We start from the raw sequence: 18,301 nt of genomic DNA on the forward strand, positions 1-18,301 counted from the left end.
GTATCAGAACGTTGGCCAGCTTGAACAGTTGGTGAGGACATGCAACTGCTTAGGCCCTGAGCCCCGCTCCAGCTCACGGCCCAGTTGGGGCGCTGGCATCTTTGCAGGTCCTCTTGTGTATATTAGCTAGGCCCTCAAGCCTTTTTCTTGTTACTCTGTTGCTAGGTAGTGTGGCAGCCCATGCCAGCCAAGCAGAAGGTGTGATACAAAGACAGCCGTGCTGCTTTCCAAACTGGAAAGGGCCCTACATTTCCTCTCATTTGGCTGGCCCAGAGTTGCATAACCAAGTTCAACGAGGATTGTACAAAAGAAGGGTCGCATTTAAAAGAGCCAGCTGTAAAAAAAAAGTATTCACCTGTCTATCCAGTTCATATACAAAGCAGAGTGAGGTAGCAGTTTTGTGTATGGAGGTTTTTAGTAAGATGAAATAAACATTGCTCTTTTTCTTTCACTGCACTCTACTCCACATGAGTGCCTTGCTATTGTATCAGTTGTCTCCAGTCCATATCTGGGCTCAATTCAAGATACAGTTTACACAAACATTCATATATATACACACACCGTAACACTTTATATTATATATATATATGGATCAAAAAGACTTAAAGGCAACCTCTTGCCCAGTCTCACGCCAGTGCCTACACGGTCTTTTGAGAGCATCTTTGGGGAACATATTCCAGGTGTTCCCCTTTCTTCTCTACCCCAAAATTCACAATCAAAGTGCCTTTTGGGATTCTTCCCTACCCCGCAAAATGCACACAAGAAACTGCCTTGCAATTTCAGCTCAGTCCTACTCCCACCTCATTTTGATCCACGTGAGGCATAACCTTAAGGCACAATTGACAAAATTCTTTCATCTGGCTGGAAAGTTCCTGAGGCATTATACACAGGCTTTAAGAGACCTGGGAAAACTTGTGGTGAGAAACCTGGATTTACAGGTGGGGATATAGATCAAGTCAAATCTGGGCTGGCCAGGAGTCATCTTTTGCATAGGACAATCCTTGGTTTGAATGGCTGCCAGGAGACTGTCCTTTATTTGAAGATGCCTTCTCTCTAAAGATGTCTAATTTCAGTTTAGGGGCAGGGATGTGCCCATGCTGATGCCCTGCACATGCCTGGCCGCAGTGGGGGCGTATCCCCAGACATTGTGTGCAAGTTCTGCACATGAAGAATGTGGATGCATATGCAGTAAGGGAGGGGGAAGGTGTGGCTACAGATCGGTGTGCTTGTACATTGGCACAGGGGAGGGCAGCAATGGGGAACACTCCTCTAATGCTCCTCTAGAGCAATGCTGCTACTCCATTGAAAGGCAGTTACTTCACTGAGCAGCAGAAAAGACGACAGTTGTTCATGGCTACATCCAGAGGAGCATGTGGGCCAACAAGGGAGAGGTAGTTGATGCAGGCGGGAGCTTTGCACCCTGGGATTTATTTCCAGCTGCAGAGGCTGATGGGATACAGTTCACCATTAGGAAGAATGATGAAGAAGCATGGAATCCATGCATGCATGGAAGCCACTTGCCTGGCTGAACCTGGGACACAAGGCAAGATACCATGCTGTGTGGTTGCCATGCGGTATGGTTTAGCATGATGTCTCAATGCAGCCTGTTACTTTGTTGTGCCTGAGTCAGACCCAGGCCAGAATGGTGGTATAGCCTTCTGAAGCTGGCAATTCAGTCCTAAAATCGGTGGATGTTGCCTTCCAGGGAGCAGAAGGGGGTTGGAGTGGAAGTGAAAGTCTTGTGGGTTTTCCTGGTTGGCACTTGTCTCAGCAGTCACATGCTATGGTGCTTTGTTCTGCATCAGTGTGTAGCTTGGGCACCAAAAGTTCCTAGTTATGAAGCAGAAAGTTTTGAAAATGACCTGTTAGTCTTCTATCATGGTGGAGAACCCAGTCTCCAGAGTCATATGTCCAGAAAACCTAACATCCACCCACATTCCACAGTCTACTGACCTCTGGATTCTCATTCTGCTGGATTCTCATTCTACTGACCACAGCCCCATTCTGCTGTTACACTGGGCTTGTATTTGACTGCTACCTCTTGTTTGGACTTTAGTTGCACCCAGGCCATTCTTTTGTCACACACCCCAGTGCTTAATAATCTTGTGTTTTGGGCCATTGCCTGCTTCCTGGCTTGACTTTAGTCACCCTCTTACTGGACTGATACTTCTGTGCTCGAGCAGGTGCCTCTATTGACTGAACTGCCCTTTAGTTTGCACTAAAGCTGAGCCAGATTAACCCACAATGGGGCACACTGACTGAAGACAGCTGACTGAGCTTTGAAGCTGAGTGGGGATTTAAACATGGGTGTCCCACATCAGCACGAGTCATTCAGTCCATTGTGACTCCTGGACAAGACAGGAGAGTTGTTCTGGTGCCATGATGCTCTTGGACCACTATCTTTTATTTTACCAGGGCTTGCCTAGGAGAACTTTCTTGTTCCCAGGATATTACAAATTTAATATTTTCAAGGTATATAACCAGAAACCTCACACTGTGTCATGTCTGGGCAGTTGATACTAAGTGTCATAAGAACTTAGACTCATAACAAGCCTTTCCTTTATAAAAGAACTTCAAGGTAATGATTGTTCGCTCATCATGAATACCTCAAACCAGTTGTAATGAAAACCAGTTGCAATGAAAAAAATATGAAGTAATACTTGCATTATTTTCCAAGGTAAAAATCATGATACTTCAAAAAAGCTGGGAGCATTGAAAAACCTCAGCAATTCTGTAAGGAAAATGTGTGTATATGCATGCAAGCAATCTGTGTCTTAAAATGTGATTGCTTCATGGAGGACTTATTTCACGCGGCTGATAATGCTAAATGCTCCATAAGTGGATGATTTTTGAATAGATATTTATTGATTTATTTTGAATACATATTTTGAATACATTGTGTATTGGATTTCTCAGCATTTGACAGCTTTTTTCTCATTTTTTAAAAACTGTTTAAAAGTTTAGACAGACACGGTGTAGCCCTGTGCACATTTAGACAGAAAAAGGCTCACAAGTCCCAGCCCAACTGTTAGGACAGCTGTTAAAAAAGCTGCCTTCTAATTTTCTGCTGCCTATCCATAGCAAATATGTCTATAACATATTACGATGCAACAAAATCCAAATAAACTAGAGCCAAAACAAAGGGAAATAACAATAACACCCTAATATATTAAAAAGTCAGGATACAAAAGTTGAATCTCCAGTTGTACCTGAAACTGCAGAGTGGCTGGACAATGAACGCCATTTGCTTTACTCTGCTTTATTAGAAGTCTGCTTTGCGGAAATCAGCAGGTGAGACAAATACAGGAGAGAGTTCAATCGCTTTGCCACTCTGTTCCTCCGCCCGCCCACCTAATAGCAAAGTCTAACCATGGCAGCAAAGACGTGCTGCTGTCAGAGACACTTAAATTGCTATACCATCTTTAATACATGTTTATTTTCATTGTACACTTTCCCCAAGAGGAAGTCATTGATAAGTTAGGCTAGGTGAGAAATTATGTAACAGACACGTGCAAGTTTTCCAGATCAACTTTGGTAATTTCCCATATATGGGCAAAGATCTGAACGCCCTCTCGTGGCCAATTGCTTATTGCCAGTGGTTGCAGATGGCCTGTTATTCCGTAGAAATTTGCAAGGCCTCTTTTAGTTAGCAAGTGTTCTGTTACAGGATATTTCCATTAGCAATACAGTACCAGTAAGATTCGGAAATCCATCCCTTTCACGTTGGCTTATTAAATAAACTTGTTGAATGTAAATTGTTGGGTTCTGCTAAGAGTTTTCCTGGGAACTATATCGTAATTCAAAGTTGGTAGGGTGTGGGGTCCTTTCCCTGTGTCTGCGGCTAGGGTTCGGATAAAAGAATGGGAAGATACATGGAAAGTAGGTATCTAGCGTGAACTGTCTGCCCCATATTGATTGGAAATGATGTGACAATGACCCAAGTGGGAGATATTGTAAGTCAAAGCAAGAAGCCAAGGTCTTTTGCATAGATTATGCTAGCAAAGCAGACATCACAGCTATTCTCAGCCGTCCCATTGCAGATCAACATCAGTGAGAGAGCAAACAGGAGTTTGGCAAAGCTGGAAGCTGCTAAGAAAAAGGCCGCAATAACTTGTGTAGGCCCATCAACTGAGCTGCTAATAGCCACTGTACTGATAGAGAAGAGGGAAGACCCATAATGGGCATACTTCAGCTGTGGTGACCTGGAAAGTATGCAGTGTGTGTGCTTTCCTACCTGAGCATGATGTGCTTGCAGCACATTTGCAACAAATACAAGCTGGTTGCTGTCAGATGCCACTCCATCCATGTGGAAACTACCAAGCATAACTAGGACCACTCTATGCTGGCTCTGAACTTTTCTGGCTCAAGTTGTGATCATTCCAGTTCATGGAAGAGGACTAAATACGGGGAAAAACTCATGCAAGCTAAGAAAATGGTGTGGCTGGGAGTGGTTTAGTTTCTGCATGAAGGGGTGCTGACAGAAGATGGACCACACCTAAACAGATCTGAACATCTATGCATTCTGTGGATTTATTTATTTATTTATTTAAACAACTTATATGCTGCCCCCATTGCATAAGCCTCGGGGCAGCTTCCAACACCTTTCTGTTGCCCACTCTTTTACAGAAATGGGTGTTTTTTCTATTTCCCCAACTGGCATTCATGTGCCCTTGTGTATATTTTGAAAATACAAATTTGCACATTCCCCCACAAAGCACTATGGCCTACTGGAGAAATGCACATTTTCGATCAGTGGGTTTTTCCCATCCTTTTCCATATTCAACTTAGTAGGTATAACTAAGGCTTGGTGGGATGACTATCATAGGGAGAATATACAAATTGAATGATACAACATGGTAGAAAATCCCAAAAGCTAAAGAAAGCAAGGAGGAGGTGCACTGTATGTTAGAAATGAATTCTAGAGAATGAACTTAGTGGCTGCACCGAAAATAAACAGAGGAAGAAATGAAAGCCATCTTGTTTTAAATGTGGCTTTTAAATTTTGTATTGTAACTGGGGTTGGGACAAACCCTTTTGGAATTCATCCCTCTAGCATCCACAGGCTTCTCCTTGTGCTTGGCCCAGTCCTGTAAAGCAAGCTGACCCAAGAGGAAGTTTGCGAATGCTTGCAGACTCCTGGTTGCGCAATGGGGAATCTTCCCTGTCGGGTGCAGTTGCCGAAAGAGTGGCTGCAGGACACGGAAGAGGTGATTGCCAGGAGCACTTGCCTGGAACTCAGGCTCAAGCAGACCAGAGTCCCTGGAGCTGGGCCCAGGGAAGCCAATGGGGTTCCAACCCCAAATCAATTTTTAATGCATCCCTGATTGTAATGCCTGTGACGTTTGAATTGTTATCTGTATTTTATGGTTTGTTTGTTTTTTGCATTTTATGTACTGTTCGAAGCCTCCTGGAGAGTCTTAGCTATTGGTTAGTATAGAAATACTATTACTGTTATTCAGATAGGAGTCCACTACTGATCACCCAACCAAGAAGATTTGGATTATATTCTCCAAAAGCAAATTTCAAATATTTTAGGAGAGCATGAAATTGTAGTTGTTGTTGTTGCTGCATGTTGTGAAGTTGTCTGACTTATGCTGGCTCTATGAATGAATGCTCTCCAAAGTGTCCTTGTCATCCCTTATAAATTCAAGTCTGTGGCTTCCTTTATGGAGTCAGTCCATCTCTTATTTGGTCTTCCTCTTCTGCCTTCAACTTTTCCTAACATGATTGTATTCACCAGTGAGTCTTGCCTTCTCATGATGTGTCCAATGTATGGCAGCCTAGATTTTTTGCTTCCAGGGAAGTTCTGGCTTGATTTGATCTAGGACACACTTGTTCATCTTTCTGTTGGTCAAGGTATTCACAAAGCTCTCCTCCACCACAGTGTCTTGAATGCATCCATTTACTTCCTATCAGCTTTCCTCACTGTCCAGCTTTCACATCCATGTATAGTGATCAGGTGTGCATGATCTTGGCCTTGTTCTCCAGTGAAACATCCTTTCACTTAATTATCTTTCCTAGTTTCTTCATTGCTGTCTTTCTAAATCTTCTAATTTTTTGACTGTGGTCTCCATTTAAATTGCGCATACCTTGGTCATCAATCTTTCACAATTTCATTTTCTTCATTGATGATATTTGGCTGTGAGACAGTATGAAAATGAAATAATACTAATCTGAAAGTTGCATAAATATTCTGTAGGCATGAATTTTGTTTTCTTAATGTTCAGCTGCAGTCCTGCTTTTGCACTTTCTTTCATTTTCAGTAGGAGTCATTTCAATTAATTTTTACTTTTTGTCTGTAATATGGTATGCACCAATGATTGGTGTATTTCCTGGCAATTTTCATTCCCTCTTCCTCTGATTCTAATACAAATTTCCTTATGTTATATTCAGTGTACAGAGTGGACAGAAAGGGAGATAAAATACATCCTGTCTGATGCTTTTGCCTCTAGGGAATGAGTCTGTTTCTCCATATTTTGTTCTAACAATTGTTTCTTGTCCACAATACAGGCTATGCTACATCCATTTCTTTCCGAACCATCCATAGCTTCTCATGATCCACACAGTCACTGGTTTTGCTGTAGTCCAGTCTTCTTTTGGTATGCTCCAGTAGCCAATGTATGCTTGTGATATGGTCTCAAGTGCCACCTCTTTCTGGGAATCCAGCTTGAATTTCTTGCCCTGTGTAGGGTAAAATCCTTTGCTGCAATGCCTTGAGCATCACTTTGCTTGCATGAGAAATTACTGCAATGGTCCTATGGTTGCTGCATTCTTTTGCATCTCCTTTCTGGGGTTCGGGACTGTATATTGAACATTTCCGATCTTTGAGCTCTTGTTTTGTGTTCCATAATGGTTGGCACATTCTTGTGATTTAGACTGATTCAGCTAGGAATAGTTTTATTGGTGTCCTACCTTTCCCAGGTACTTCCTTCCTTCCAAGTGCTTTCAGAGCAGCTTTCACTTCACTTTCTAATGTTGCATGTTCTTCCCGATAGGATTCCTCTTTGAAGGAGTTTGTCATCTTTCATCTCTTCTGTATAGTTGTTCTGTATATTGTTTCCATCTTCTTTTTATTTTCTCTTGGTCAGATAGCATCATTCAGGAATCTTACCCTATTTCTGTCACTTTTTGCTTTTGCTCCTTACCTGTCCTTAACAGCTGTGTTTCTTCTGTCATCCATCTAGGAGGTGGTGAAGTTTTTCTGTTTGGTTGTTGGTTGCTGCTACAGGAATTGCTTTTTTTTTTTTTTTTTTTTGCATTCTTTGCTTACAATGTCTCTGATTTCAGTCCAGTTTTTTGACTCATGGTAAATTAAATATAGTAGTGTGAATCTGTTCTTTATGTGGATGTTATATTTCTCAGGGTTGTCATTTAAGTTGTGCTTTAGCACTATGTTTCTGTTATTAATTCTTTTAACTTGACTCTGATTTTTGATATTAAGAGTTCATGGTCACTACTGCAATCTGCTCCTGGTCTTGTTTTGGCAGTGAGAATCTACTTCTCCACCTTCTGCTTCCAATTACATAATCTATTTGAATTATGTATTGGTGATGTCCCTGTGTACAGATCAGTTGCCTGAAGTATGTATTTGTAATAAACAGATGGTGTATATGTCTTCACAGAATCCTTTGAGTCATTCTCCTGCTTCATTTCTTAGCCTAGGCCCACTTCTTCCACGTCACTGGATTCTGCTTTTTTTGCTGCTTGTGCATTACAGTCACCTGTTATTGTCAGCATGTATTTTTAGTGTGTTATCAATTTCCTCTTGATTGCTTACATGAATTTTAAAAATTTCTTCTTTTATATCTATCGTTAGAGCATAGGCTCAAATGATGGCTATGCTGATAGATTCTCCACAAATTTGGATTGATATTATTGGTTTGAACTTTGCGTTCTGTTCCATCACTGCCTGTGCTACATCTTGCCTCAGTATTAGAACCACTTCATTTCATCTGAGTTTATCATTTCCAGAGTAAAATGCTTTGTATTTCTGACAGAAGATGTCCCGTTCCAGTCCACTTTTGTTCACTCACAGCAAGTACTCTGATGTTCAGCCATTCGGATTCCTGCTTTATGGTTTCCAGTCTGCCTTGGTTCATTCTTGGACCCTTCTGCCTTCTGACCTGGGACATCTTTCTGGCACTACCTCTTATTTCATTTCGGGTTGTTTCATCATAGCTTCTCAAGGTAAGAAAGTGGCTTACCAGTGCCTTCTTCTGTGCAGAGAAGTTAGCTTAAGCATCACTGCTGTTGTCTGTGAAAGATCCTCTGCTATTGCCACCTTCATCTACCACTGCTGCACAGTACCTGCCCAACAGGAGTTTCTCCACCCCGTCACCGTTAGAGATAGCCATTCTCTTCTGTGACTGTTACTCTAGAAGATGGTGGGTGCATCTTAGTCTGGTGTGTCAGCTTTGATCATTCCATTTTGGGTGACCCTGCTAGACCAGACTCATAAGGGTCTTGCTTCCTTGTGGTATTGCTCTCCTCATCCCTGGCACTCTCAAACTCCCTCACCATGTTAAGGTATGCATCCAAGAATGGGAAGGCAACTGGAAAAATAAAATGTCAAGAAAGGCTTCAAGGAAATGAGGATAAATATTTTAAAAAATGGAAAAGGGACTTTATGGAGAGTTTCTGCATTTGTCTGTGAGAGCTTTGCTTCACTCTGTTCTGCAGCATTTTCCTTTGGCTGTCCCAACAGCTTCTTCCCCTCTTCCCTTTTAAAGAAGAAGAGGGGATATCTGTGACTGACCAGATATTTAACAATAGTCCATCTTTTCTTTTGGCAACATCTGCCCTGTTGGTGAAGCAGCACAGCTTTTATTTAGCTTTTGTTACTGTGCCCAGGATGGCAATCAGCTGTGAGCCCACAATACTTCCAGTGAGGACACCTGAGGCATAAAAGGATAAAATGTGGAGTTGGGATGGAGGTGGTCACTGGCCAGCTGGAAATTACAAATACACACGGAATACATGTTTTGAGAGAAAATATACATTTAAATGTAGAGAAATCAATTTCTTAGACATGCATTTAAGAGTTTAAAAACAATTGCAGATTAATATGAAAATGGAACTGATCTGAAAGTGGCACAGATATTAAACAGACAGATTCATCCATCCACTCCTATTCCCGCTAGGGATAGAGGAGAAATTTGTTTGGTGCACATTTTAATACATGACACTATCTGAACAAATGCATGAGCAGGAATACAATTATCCTGTGTTTGCACTTGTTCAAAACAGTTCTCCAATCAAAAACTATGCAAGCATTAAGGAATATTGCATACAAGAATACATGCACAACAGGAAAATGTTTGCAAAACTTGCATATATTGGGGCAATGCATAAAAATATGCACAAAAATGCATCCAATGTTTTATACAAACTTAATAAATATACATTAAGACAAACAATTTGTCCATTCCTAACTGCCACAGGCTGAACTGGTTACATGCATCCCTCACTGAAGTCAGTTTTCTAGGCTTGAAAATCCTGATATTGAAATAGCTTTTTGTACTAATTTGGGATGATCAGTGTATACAGGCAGTTCAGTCAGTGACGGCACTTTAAAGATAGAATGGCCGGATAGCAACTGCAGCTGGGAGGGTTGCAGGAATAGGCTCTATCCATCCTAGAAATGTGTTTGATAATGCTCCTCGACATCATGCTATATTGAAATAAATGTGCCCAACCAAGAATAGCATAAGGCCAAATATCTTCAGCATCACTAGACTCGCCTGCTCATCATTGCTATTCTGTTTCAATCTTTATATATCATTGCCATCTGGAAGCACCATGATGACACTGAGCTTTGCCTCCCTGGGCAATGCTGCTGTCATCAGCAACAGAAGCTGCAGGAACAGGAACTGTAAGAGGTCTTGAGGAGTTGACATATCCATCCTCAGGATGGAGAATAACTGCAAGACTGTAACTATGCAAAAGGAGGCTTTGACATAGCTCACTCGGATTCTGGAGCATGTAGTTACGATGCACAAAACTCCCCTGCCATTCTTAAAGCTAACATTAATCTGTGCTATGGATCCATGGTTTGATACACTTGGAACAAGGTCTTTGCTGTCAATTGCAGACAGTTGATTTTACAGTTATGCAAATTCTGTTGACCAGTTGATTTCCTTGCCAAAGATAGCATCATGACTTGAAAACAATACTCCTTTAGCGTGACTGTGTTACACTGTCAACAAGGAACTTTTTCTACTGTTATCTTGTCATCCTTGTCTTATCCAAACAGCAATATATACACACTGAACAGGAGAAGGGGCAGAGTGAGACCCTTTAATCTTCCCAGGGACAATTCTAGATTGTACACTTTAACTCTTCCTCTGGGATCTTTCTGCCTAGGGTTAAAAACTGTCAAATTAAAAATGGCTGTATAAACATCTGCCAGTTTGCCAGACAGGTCATCAGGGCTTCACGATCCACACTACTGAAGGTCAAAGACTTCTGGGATCTGTAGGTGACTGTTTTGTATTTCACTCTGAGTCTGGATGGGGAAACTGTCTGCAGATCAAAATCCATAAGCTCTCAGAGCTGCATTTCAGTGATGAGTGGGATCAAGAGCAAAAGGCCTATAGCAAAATATAAAAACAATACCTGCATATTTTAGATTAAAGTTCGTTCTGCCAGGAACTAAACCTTAGGAGGGGCATTTCAACTTTTAAAAATAGGAAAACAACTCTACCAAAGCCAGGAAGCCACCAAAGGATTGGTGGTTGGGGGAAGAAGTTGGGGATAGGGGATAGGGAAAGGGAACACAGCTACCTGGAGAACTGGATTTGGCCTGATCTAGACATGAGGGGCACTTCAACTCACAGGCTGGATTGCCTATCAAGCATCCTCTCAGGATTGTATTCCAGAAGTGAGTATGGTCGGAGCCCAAAGACCAGTCCAGTCTCTCTTACTCCCTCTCCCTGCACACACACATATATTCAGAGTATTTCTTTAATCATTCCTTAAATGCAGCCAAGGTGCCTTGAATCAGCAGTTCTCAAAGGAGTCAGTTCTGTGTGCCAGATGCATTTCCTACTGAGATAAGTGAAGGATCCACCACCTCAAAGTAGCAGGTCTTGACAGAGACTCTTCAGAGAGAGGCTTCAGGGGAGGGAGGGAAGGACCTAGGCAGAAATTTCTGCATACCAGCTGAAGAGGTCTTGTGAACCTAACCTGCTCAGCAGGCTAAAGACTACCTCCTTCTGCCTAAGTGAACATCAGCAACCAAAGCTTGTGGCCTGGTTTCAGAATCATGTTCAGGTCTTAAAGGTGGGTGGCATTGAAGTGCATCTGGGACTGTACAGCACTAAGCTCTGTTTCCTCCAAGTTGGTAACTGGCTAGTGAATTTTGATCAAGACTTCTGGCTCCTCAAGCAAGAAAATTGTTGTCTGTTTGATACAATTCTCATCCCGAGAAATGCACTGTTTATCCTAGCCAGTAAGAGAGATATTCTGGGTTCAGATCAACTCTGCAAGTACACCTGCCCCTCTGTAGACAACTCTAAAGCAAAACTGCCCCATTAAAACGGCTCGGCCTCTAGTGTCTCCAGCAGCATGCTTTTTTTGCTTTCAGCTGGTTGATTTCTATGAGGAAGTCCTCCGTTTTGTTTCCTGCATCATAAAACAGGAAGTTCTTATAAGCGGCAGCTACTGAGCATTGCAGACAGTAGCTCTGGGATCTCAGCACAGTCACCGGCTGTGTGTTCACTTTTATTTAAAATTAAAGTCTGTTTTTATTTTATTTTGGAGCGGGTACCGCTCCCATAAACCAAGGCATGGATCAGTGCTGGTACCATGGAACCATCACCCGTTCAAGAGCTGAAGATTTGCTTTCTAAAATAGGGAAGGACGGCAGTTTCCTTGTGCGGGCCAGTGAATCTATCCAGTCTGCATATGCCCTCTGTTTGCTGTAAGTATCTTTCAATGTCCTCGTCTGATCCCACGGCACCTTAGGTGCACAAAGAAGGAAAGTTACATGATTGCAAAAGTATGGTCTGCTCTTCCTCTACATGTCAAGTATTGACACTTGTGTTCAAGTAAAGATCTTGGTGATAAAAGTACTTGTAGGCATCACTGGCATTTTACCTGTAAAGAGTTACTAGTTTTTAAGAGATTCCAAGTAAGACCGGGGCAAAAAAGTAGTTTTTCTTACAGCTATGTAGATAGCAATAAGGTGTTACGATGTTTGTTGCTTCTTTAAATGCTTCTGTCCTTCCATTGGGTCATAATTTGGAACTCACCAGCTTTCTTAGTGGGTTTGTGTCGCTGATTGTCTAGATAATGTTCAGATGACATGGTGCTGCTTTTATTTTGGGTTCCCCTCAGTGCATAGCTAGGAAAATGGGGGAAATGCCCAGGAGAAATATGCTTTAGCTCAGGACAACCCATTTCCCATTGCTGTGGGAAATCAGCAATGTAGACTGTGTGACTCACTAGTGCAACTTCTGCCATACAGGAGAACTAGTAGGAACCAGCCAGAGCTGAAGTTTTGAAACTTCACTCCCCTCAAACTACAATTTCATAGACAGGTCCTTTTTAATTTGCAAGATATGACTGTACAAAAGAGGTGAGATACAACTTTACACATATGTGGAATTTGGCAAGCTTCAAAAAGTTTGAATTAAATCTTTCAATTATAACATTGTTTAGCTTTTGCTTATAAAATAATTAATGTAAAATGATATCATTGTATGTTTTTATGCATTAAATTGCAAGCCTTGTTGATCCATTTGAAGGAAATAATATTCTGTAGGAATTAGTAACTTCAGCATCATTACAGCTTTTATTGCATCACTGTCCCTAAATCCAGCATGCCAGAAGCTGAAATAGTGCGATGTAGGACCATATGCATGTGTGTAAATTTAACTATACAAAATAAACATTCAGATGTGCATAAATTTAACTATGCAAAGATATACATTCAAATTTTACAAATGGATTGAAATCCCTGTACATTTACTTAAGCTCCACTGTGTAGCAGGGTTTGGTTACAGGAAGACTGAAAGAAGATTAGCGGTAGATGGCAACCTGAGCACCTTACCACTCCGGAAACATTTCCCTTGATGTGCCCACCCTTTAATTGCAAGTAAACCTGAAAGTTGAAGGATTAAGTGAAGGAAACTGATCTCACCCTGTCTGCCCTTGATGCTTTGTATTTTAATAGGCATTTAATATCTAGATGGAAGAGAGATCTTAAACTTTGGTAGTCTTGTAGGCATCTCCCTCCTCCCCCCACTTCAAATTCTAGATGAAAATCCCTGGGGGTGTAAATCAAATGCTTATTTACTGCCTTTGTTGTCATTCAAATCAGCCGCACTGAACTCCAGGCATTTGCTAATAGGGAGGTAGAAGGAAGCTGGGTGTGGCTCAGGATGTCTCTGTTCTGTGTTCTACAGATCTGTTTTGTTTTGTGGCATCCCTCCCTGCAGAAAGCTAGTTTCATTTTTTTAAAATATGTTGGTAAGCTGCCTTATGGATCATTTCTCTTTGAGGGAAAAGTGGCCAAACACACTGAAACATAACTTTGAAGAGTATTCATTCTTGATTTTACTCAGAGGTGCTAAAGACAGGGCCTTCTTGAGGGTGGTCCCTATTTGCAAAGTGCATAGCCCACACGGAGCATACATTTGGCTCCATCCTGGTTAGATATTCAAGAGCCATTTAAACCCTTTTGTTTTGATCTGCCTTTAGTTAATATTTTCTTTTGTCACTTTAATGAAATTACCTTTGCTCTGTTCTGCATATCTACTTATGTACACAAGCTGCCTTGGGAGGGCTTTACCCTCAAAGATGACAAAAAAAAATACTGGGAAGAGCACATGAGCAAAAGAAAAATGTGTCTGTGCATTGGTTTGAGTGGCTGTTTAATTAGAGGTAAGGAAAGGTCAAGGCAGCTTTGAGAGCTCCGTGGAACTTAAGACAGAGGATGAAGTTGGTGTTCCAAATTTGGACACTGACATTATTTTGCAAATGAATAATTAGACTAGGCTAAAGAATGTTAAGATCATCTGCCAGGGCTTGTGGCTGTAATCAGAGGTATTTTATGTAGCAACAAAGGAAAGGGCTTTCTCATAATGGAATGCCCTCCGAAAGACACCAGGTGCTAAAGTTGCAGACTTTTGGGCACCAGGCAAAAGCAGTTTTATTTGCCAGACATTTTGGTTGGTTTTATCTGCTGTTGTATAGGTTTGTAAAATGATGGATTGCACACAGTCTTAAAATCCTGATATGATGAAGGATAGTATGCATAAGTGAAATAAACAAAGAGTTTCATTAATGACTTGGGATGCTCTCTTGAATACTATATCTCTCCAACCTTTGGAAAGTGCCACACTCCAGCTAGCTGGATAGGACAGAAAATTCAGAGCCAAGTTGGGAACATGAGTTTAGCTGGATTGGAAACAGCTTTTGTAGTTGTGAGTCCATATGGCTGCTTTGCGAACCATGGTCTCGTTCCCTGCTATATGCATGTGTTGGCTTCCGCTGTTGCATATTTGCAGATAAAATGAATGTTACAAAGACAACATGCACCTTTTACTGTAGCATTCACTGCTTGGGGAAGTGGGAAGTATGTGATAGCTTAAATGTCAGCATAACCACACCTTCTTAAAATATTTCTTTGCAAACGAATCATCTTTAAAATGTTTTTTTAAAGAAAAGAAAGTCGAACTTCTCAGGTGCTGAGCTTGGGTCTTGTAGCACAACTGCGGCCATGGACTGAAACAACCATTTCCTCTCAAGTGATGGAAAAAAGGGCCTAGATTAGCATCTTAAATCATGTATAAGTTTTAAAATATAAGCATGCAATTTAAAAATTGCCTGACATATTATTTCTTCACACATAAATGGTTAGAGGCTAACTTTAGTCATCTGTGTTTCAAACTTTATTTAAGGAGCAATCTGTTACTGGGAGCCTAAAATTTTGGAGGTCATGCAAAGGACATCAAGTAATTCCAATTCCTGAAATTCTGAAAACTAAATTATCATCACAGAATCTGTATAGATACATAGAGTGGCCAGGTGTTCTGCTTTTCAGGGGAAGTCCTCTATTCCAGTGAGCTACCAGAAGGCTGTTCTCTGTTTGAAGGTATCCTCTATTTAAGGAGCTGTCCAGACGCATCTACTTCTGCTTCATTGACTATGCTATTGTGTGGATCACAACAAATTGTGGCGAGTTCTTAAAGAGAGAATACCAGACCATATTATTTATCTCTTGAGAAACCTATATGCGGGTCAGGAAGCAACAGTGAGAACTGGACATGGAACCACTGATTGGTTCAAAATTGAGAAAGGAGTTCGGCAAGGCTGTATACTGTTGCCCTGCCTATGTAATTTATATGCAGAGCACATCATATGAAAGGCGGGGCTAGATGAATCACAAGTTGGAATGAAGATTGCAGGAGAAATATCAACAGCCTCAGATATGCAGATGATGCCACTCTCATGGCAGAAAGTGAAGAGGAACTGAAGAGCCTCTTGGTGCAAGTGAAGGAGGAGAGCGCAAAAGTTGGCTTGAAACTCAACATTAAGAAAACTAAGATCATGGCATCCGGTCCTCTCGCTTCCTGGCAAATAGATGGGGAAGAAATGGAGGTAGTGACAGATTTTATTTTCCTGGGCTCCAAGATCACCGCAGACAGGGGCTGCAGGCAAGAAATTAAAAGACGCTTGCTCCTTGGTAGGAAAGCTATGGCAAATCTAGACAGCATACTAAAAAGCAGAGACATCACCCTGCCAACATAAGTGTGTATAGTCAAGGCTTTGGTTTTCCCAGTTGCAATGTATAGCTGTGAAAGCTGGACCATAAGGAAGGCTGAGCGGAAAAGGATTGAGGCCTTTGAATTGTGGCACAGGCAAAGACTCCTGCGAGTCCCTTGGACTGTAAGGCAATCAAACTAGTCAGTCTTAGAGGAGATCAACTCTGACTTCTCTTTAGAAGGCCAGATAGTGAAGATGAAACTCAAATACTTTGACCACCTAATGAGAAGGAAGGACTCCCTGGAGAAGAGCCTAATGCTGGGAACAATTGAAGGCAAAAGAAGGGGATGGCAGAGAATGAGGTGGTTAGATGGAGTCACTGAAGCAGTCAGCGTGAGGTTTAGTGGACTACGTGGGATGGTGGAGGACAGGAAGGCCTGGAGGAATGTTGTCCATGGGGTCACGATGGGTCGGACACGACTTCGCAACTAACACTAACAACAACACCAGGCCAGGTTTGCTGCTGTTGGTATCCTCACAGCAACCCTATGAGAGTGATCCAAGGGCACACAGTGAGCTTTCACAATTTGATCATGTGTGTGCGACAGTACTGTGGGGAGTGGAGAAGTCATATTTGTCAGCAAGGCCATCTGCTTCTCAGGGGCAGCATGTTGTTACTGCTGAGACAGCCCATTGAAGTTTGACGTTCTAGGCTTCACTGTGTGTTCTAGGCAAAATTAAAGCGTTTAAGGGCTCAGAGAGATCCACCTGACACCATCATTATATGTTTTACGGAGCCAGGTCAAGACCTTTTTATTTAATCAATATTTTAATATGTATCAATACTAATTGGATTTTATTGTTTGTATTTTAATTACAGCCAGTGTGGAATAGTCAATTTATTTATTTTATTCTGATTTATTTGTTTTTCGGCACCAGGCGAAGACCTTTTTATTTAAGTGTCATTTTAATTGTTAATATTATTTGCTTATTTTATCTGGCCAGGGTGACTTATTTTATATTGTTATATTGTTATTTCTTGTATTTTAATTTTATGTTGTGAGCTGCCCTGAGGCTTCGGCGAATGGGACGGCATAGAAATGTTTTAATAAATAAATAAATAATAAATAAATGTTGTAAGCCATCCAGAGATGCAAGCAGTGGACAGCATACAAATTTTATAAATGGATGGATGGATGGATGGATGAATGAATGAACGAATGAATTCCAAAGTCTTTCATGCTTGGTGCATGTAATTCTCCAAACAGGGAGGGTGGCATGAATCCAGTGCAGGATGAAAGGCATGGCAACAATGATCTCCACTGCCCTGCACCTCACACTCCATTTTGGCCATCTAGAAGCAGCACCATGAGCCATCAGCTCCCTTGTCCATTCCTCACCATGCCTCCTAAGCCTTCTCTGATTTCCAGCCTTGGAAAAACAGCTGCCATATTTCTTTCTGTGTTGGCAGTGAAGGGGATCAGGCAGGGGCTCTGTGCTCAGAATCCTGGCTCAGTGACCAGAGGACCACAGAGCTGGGGCTCCCCCCAAGACAGTGTTGGTATGCCAAAAGATTATGCCTTAAGTTCATTTATAAGAAGCAGTCTTCATTCTTCACGGAAGCCAGAGAATGCCACCAAATCTCTCTTACAGGGTATGACTGTGCAGCAGAGATTTGAACCCGAATCTCCTTGGTCCTGGTTCAGGACTGATCTTATGGCAGCAGTTTGCCCAAGACTGCATACGTAGTAATCAGGTGATCCAGTCTGAAGGTTCTTTTCTAGATTCATTTTTACGTTGGATGAGTCTACTGCTAAACTGGAATGTAAGACAAGGGTAAAAGATCTTTGAGTGTGCTCTTTATTTAGCAGCAAGTGTTAAAAGTGGTATAGCATTATGAAGTATCACCATGGATTGACAATATATTTAAGGGTGCAATGATATGTTTAGGGAGGGGGGAAGTCCAACAATTCCCATTCCACAAGCTGTCTAGGGGGTGTTGGGAGCTGTTGGACTTTTTTCTGTCCATGTGCATAGGATTGTGCTGGAACTATTGTATCTTGATCTGCACTAAGGAAATCTTTTACATTGCTACTGCCCTCAGCTACGTTAGGTGGGCAACATTATAATGTTCCACATAACAAGATTCTGTGGTGCGAACAAGCAGGGGGAAATTAACACATTATTTGCTTTGTTATTCTGTTACTAAAAATGTGCAGAATATTTTTATTCTGCCTGCTGTAGAACATGACAACTGGTCAAATCAAAGAAAAAAAATCTTGCAATAACAGCAAAGAAATCATTCAGCCCATGGGCAGCAGCTGAGGCAAATATAGCCAATAATAACAGCAGTTTCTGGATGCTCATGTGGTTTGCTGTAACTGGATAAATCCTATTTTATATACGGATTTTATTCCATGCCATTTTCACTGTTGCAATTCTTATCACTATAATTAATGTGAGAGACAAATTCTGATCTGAACTGGCTATCTACGGTAGTCATCCAGCATTTAATAGCTTATTGTGACACACACAGTCCTTGAATACAGTAGTTCTTGCCAAAGTTCAAAAGCAACATGTAAGGTTGTACATA

The 18,301-nt window shown here is 41.5% G+C and overlaps 1 protein-coding gene across 5 annotated transcripts in view; it reads left to right on the plus strand.

Moving 5' to 3' along the window:
* Window positions 1-11,673: 11,673 nt before the first annotated feature.
* The window catches only part of INPP5D (inositol polyphosphate-5-phosphatase D), a 72,335-nt gene continuing 65,707 nt past the window's right edge, over window positions 11,674-18,301 (plus strand). For 4 of the 5 annotated variants that reach the window (XM_044435320.1, XM_044435328.1, XM_044435335.1 and 1 more), the window contains exon 1: window positions 11,674-11,920. In XM_044435320.1, the coding sequence (XP_044291255.1) occupies window positions 11,787-11,920 (134 nt within the window). In that variant the 5' untranslated portion in view covers window positions 11,674-11,786. Of the gene's footprint in view, window positions 11,921-12,545; window positions 12,578-18,301 lie in introns of those variants that run through there. The other variant, XM_044435353.1, reaches the window with a different exon arrangement.

Source organism: Varanus komodoensis, unplaced genomic scaffold, assembly GCF_004798865.1.
Source record: "Varanus komodoensis strain SLA01 unplaced genomic scaffold, ASM479886v1 scaffold1, whole genome shotgun sequence".
NCBI classification, from domain to species: Eukaryota; Metazoa; Chordata; class Lepidosauria; order Squamata; family Varanidae; genus Varanus; species Varanus komodoensis.